Genomic DNA, 4,240 nt, shown 5'->3' on the forward strand with positions numbered 1-4,240 from the left:
GAAAACTTTTTGGACCTTATCCAAAGATTTTTACAAACCACAAGGACCAAATTTGCAGTTTTGTCTTAAATAAATGATATATTTTTTATATTTTATAAAAAGTATTAAAAAAATTGCAATTTATTATTTTAAATAGCCGCATTCATTCTATAAAAACAATATTTATATCAACAATATTATATTAGTTCAAATATCGTTAGCAATTCAATCCACTTTTATAAATTCAGAACTAAAAAAAAAAACAAATAAAAATGTAAGGAAGGTTGTCTTTGAGCCCGAACCAAATAATTCTAACAAATATTTCAAATAAGCAATCTCAAACACTTTTTAATCTTTACTTGGTGTGAAAATTTGAACTAAAGGTAAGTATTTCATATTTAATATGAATTTATAGATTTTAATTATTATCTGTGCATTATCTAAACGATGAAAATTGTACACACAATCAATCATCATAATCTATTTACTTTCCCAAAAGTTCTATGGACTAAAAAGTGTCTTAAAAAAATTAAAATTAAACTCACAATCAATCATCACAATCTATTTACTATGAATTTGTAGATTTTAAATTCTACGGACTAAAAAGTGCCTTAAAAAATGAAAATTAAACACACAATCAATCATCATAATGTATTTACTAAGAATTTATAGATTTTAATCTTTACGGTATTTGTTTTCTTTTCAACATGATGTTACATATTTAATATAAATTTATAGATTTTAATTATTACGTATACATCACCTAAACGAAGAAAATTAAACACACAATCAATCATCTCATCTATTTAATTCCCCAAAAATTCTATGGGCTTAAAAGTGTCTTAAAATATTACACGGATTTTCCTTCAATTAATTTTTTGTTAATTTTCATCAACGGCCGCTAATGATCATTATATGAGACACATGGCGGCGGCGGTGACTCTTTAAATGCCCACCGTGTCGTTGGCTGTTTCCACTTCGTTTCGGGTCGAACCCAGATTAATTTATCCATCACACGCCTCTCTCCCTCCCCCCTTTGTATTGAAATCAAACATACGTTTCCAGATTAAACTCGATCAATCCGAAGCTATTCAACTTTAAACTTCAAAGTCAACTTCTCGTCGTCTTCCTCTATTGTAGTCAAAGTAAGTTCTTCCATACGAAATCACGAATACTTTCTTTGATCTAACCCCTATCCTTACATTTATTTTAAAATCAAAAACTCGGGATCTTTGAAGAAATGTTTTAATTTCAATTGCCATTTCCGTAATCTATGTTACATGCCCTAGGTCGTTCTGGATGTCTTATCCATATCATTTCAACCCTATTGACAATATCCGTGATTATCAATTGGTTCTAGTGCTGATTATGGATTTGATCTAATTGGGGCAGGTTGGTTTGATTTGAGCTAATTGAAATTAAAAGGAATTGCTGAAGATGATTTTAGTGTTTGTGGATACGAATTATAGAGATTGATTGATTGATTGATTGAAGTGTTCTGAATTGTGATGGATGGTTCTCAAGGTGGTTCAAATTCATCACCCCCTTTCCTGACTAAAACATATGAAATGGTAGATGACCCTTTGACAGATCATATTGTTTCTTGGAGTCATACTGGGAGTAGTTTTGTTGTTTGGAATCCACCTGAATTCGCCAGTGAATTGCTTCCTAAATACTTCAAGCACAACAATTTCTCAAGTTTTGTTCGACAGCTCAATACATATGTAAGCATCTTCTTGTTGTCTCTTGTATATCTAATACGTTATGTTAGAGTAATACACTTATTTATGCAATGAAGTTACATTCTTTTTGCCAATTTTAAAAAGGTGTAGTGTAGGGCAAATTTTCTGCTGCTTTAAATGATGAAAACCGAAGAAAAACCATGTTGGATGATTAATGATTATTTATTGTTATTACAAAACCACGTTATATGATTAATTATTACAATCACAAACTCTCGAAAGATTTTTCCTCTTGTTATCAATGTGGGACAAAATCTTCATCTTCTATTTTAGCCAAATCTAATGGAAAACTTTTATACAGGGTTTTAGAAAGATAGATCCTGACCAATGGGAGTTTGCAAACGATGAATTCCTAAGAGGACAAAGACACCTTCTGAAAAAGATCCACCGCCGGAAACCAATCCACAGCCACTCAACACCACCACAAGGAAGTACTCCGGCCACCCTGTCTCCTTCAGAGAGACAAGAATACGAGGATGATATCCAAAAACTAAAACATGAAACCAATTCCCTTCGCCTTGTGCTACAAAGACACAAACAAGAAAATCAAGAATACGAACAAAATTTTGCTTCTTTACGCGAAAGAGTACAGAAAATACAACTAAGACACAAGAAAACAATGTCATTCCTTGCTCAAATCCTTGAAAAACCCGGGTTTTTGGAATCCAACACCAGAAAAAGACGGCTGCTAATAACAACTTACTTGCACGATGAAGCCAATGCCGACGACAACGGGAATCCCGATTCCATTCCGTTGTTGAACAAGTTGGAATCGTCTTTGAAGTTTTGGACGGATTTTGTAACCGACATTGTTAAAGTTTCCGGTGAAGAAACATACGATTTTGGCATACTTGCACAGCCGGAAAAGCAGGTTTCCGGTGATTTCAACGAGGTTTCTCGGGTGAAATCTTCAGGGATTGACGTGAATGCCGCCCCTGCTGCCGCCACGGATGGTGATGGTGGTGCCGCCACGGTGCCGCCAGTGCAAGCGGGAGCGAATGATGTGTTTTGGGAACAGTTTCTTACGGAGACACCTGGCGGTGGGGACACACAGGAAGTCCAGTCAGCAAGGCGGGATGTAATTAACAAACATGATGAATTGGGTCAGCGTAAATCTTTGTGGAATACGAATAATAATTTAGATAAAATTACAGAAAAGATGGGGAATCTTAGTCCTTCTGGTAAGCTTGATGTTCGATGATTTTGTTTTTTGTTTTTGACTTTGACTTTCTTGTTGTATAATATCATGAACTTGGCCCGTTTTAGATCTTACATTTCAGGGGAGTGTATGTGTATCAGTGTGTAGTTTACAGTTTTCGGTTTGTTTATAATAGTGTTTCTGTTATTTCATTATTTGCTTTTTTTTTTTTTAAACATCTTTTATTTCTAAAATTTAAGTAAAAGAAATGCAAGAAATTATAATTTCCTTGCATTTTCCCATTCTAAGAAATACTTATTATTATTATTTTTACGTTTATTAACATCCTTCTGTAACAAAGTGTGAGATATACGATCATTTACCGGTCATTTTAGGCTCACTTGTCAATGTAATTATAATGATGAGGCACCATATCGCCAACCACGCTTTATGTGGCATCAAATAACCCACGTGTGTAGTATGCTAATATCAGTTACCCTTTATCACTTTTTAAATTTTAATTGAATTATCAGTTATCCTTTATTACTTTTTGATACGATACTGATTTTTCCTGAATGGCTTCACGTCTTTCGGGTTTCCATTCATATAAATACCAATATTACATGGGTTGAATGCAAAGAATGGGCTAGCTATATAAAAACTAAATGTGCTATACAAAATAAATACAAGAGTGTAAAAAAATGCCAACATCCCTCGCAGTCAGAATGGGAGGCCACGAACGGATGTTATGGATCTGAAATCAAGAAATAGAGATGACAGAAGCCCTTTGGTGAAGGTATCCACATACTGTGAAGCTGAGGGAACATGAAGAACTTGAATGTGTCCCAAGGCAACTTTCCGAACAAAGTGGATGTCAATCTCGATATGTTTCGTTCGTTGATGTTGAACGAGATTAGTAGAAAGGTATACGACACTTGGCATTATCACAATAGACTAGAGTGGCAGTGAGAGGCAGATAAAGTAATTCATAAAGCAAATTACGTAGCTAGCTCGTCTCAGCAATAGCATTCGCAGCAGCATGATACTCCGCATCGGCACTAGACCGAGAGATGGTAGTTTGACGCTTTGAAGACCAGGAGAGGAGATTCTGACCAAGAAACACATAGTAGCCGGAGGTGGAGCGACGAGTAGTGGGTCAACCAACCCAATCGATATCAATGTAAGCAACTAAACCCCGTGGGGGAAATACATATAGCCGAAGTCCATGATCGAGAGTGCTCCGAACATACCAAAGAATTCACTTAAGTGCAAAAAAATGTTGCTCTCGAGGGTCATACATGTAGAGACACACCTATTGAAGCGAGTAGGAGATGTTCGGACGCGTAATAGTCAGGTATTGAAGAGCACCTGCAAGATTGCG

General features: G+C 35.4%; 1 protein-coding gene across 1 annotated transcript; it reads left to right on the forward strand.

The window, feature by feature from the left end:
- The first annotated feature begins 959 nt into the window (after positions 1 to 959).
- On the forward strand, positions 960 to 3,071 carry LOC145041478 (heat stress transcription factor A-4c-like). The gene is made up of 3 exons (XM_078989577.1): positions 960 to 1,124; positions 1,372 to 1,703; positions 2,023 to 3,071. Exons 2-3 carry the CDS (start codon positions 1,488 to 1,490, stop codon positions 2,920 to 2,922), a joined length of 1,116 nt encoding a protein of 371 aa, XP_078845703.1. The 5' UTR covers positions 960 to 1,124; positions 1,372 to 1,487; the 3' UTR covers positions 2,923 to 3,071.
- Positions 3,072 to 4,240: the final 1,169 nt, after the last annotated feature.

Source organism: Lactuca saligna, chromosome 4 (genome assembly GCF_052625555.1).
Source record: "Lactuca saligna cultivar CGN05327 chromosome 4, ASM5262555v1, whole genome shotgun sequence".
NCBI classification, from domain to species: Eukaryota; Viridiplantae; Streptophyta; class Magnoliopsida; order Asterales; family Asteraceae; genus Lactuca; species Lactuca saligna.

Bases quoted from the DNA above. Each gene is read 5' to 3' on its own strand.
- LOC145041478 (XM_078989577.1), top strand. From the start codon at position 1,488: ATGGATGGTTCTCAAGGTGGTTCAAATTCATCACCCCCTTTCCTGACT. The intron at 1,704-2,022 runs GTAAGCATCTTC...ACTTTTATACAG, and splicing joins TTCGACAGCTCAATACATAT to GGTTTTAGAAAGATAGATCC.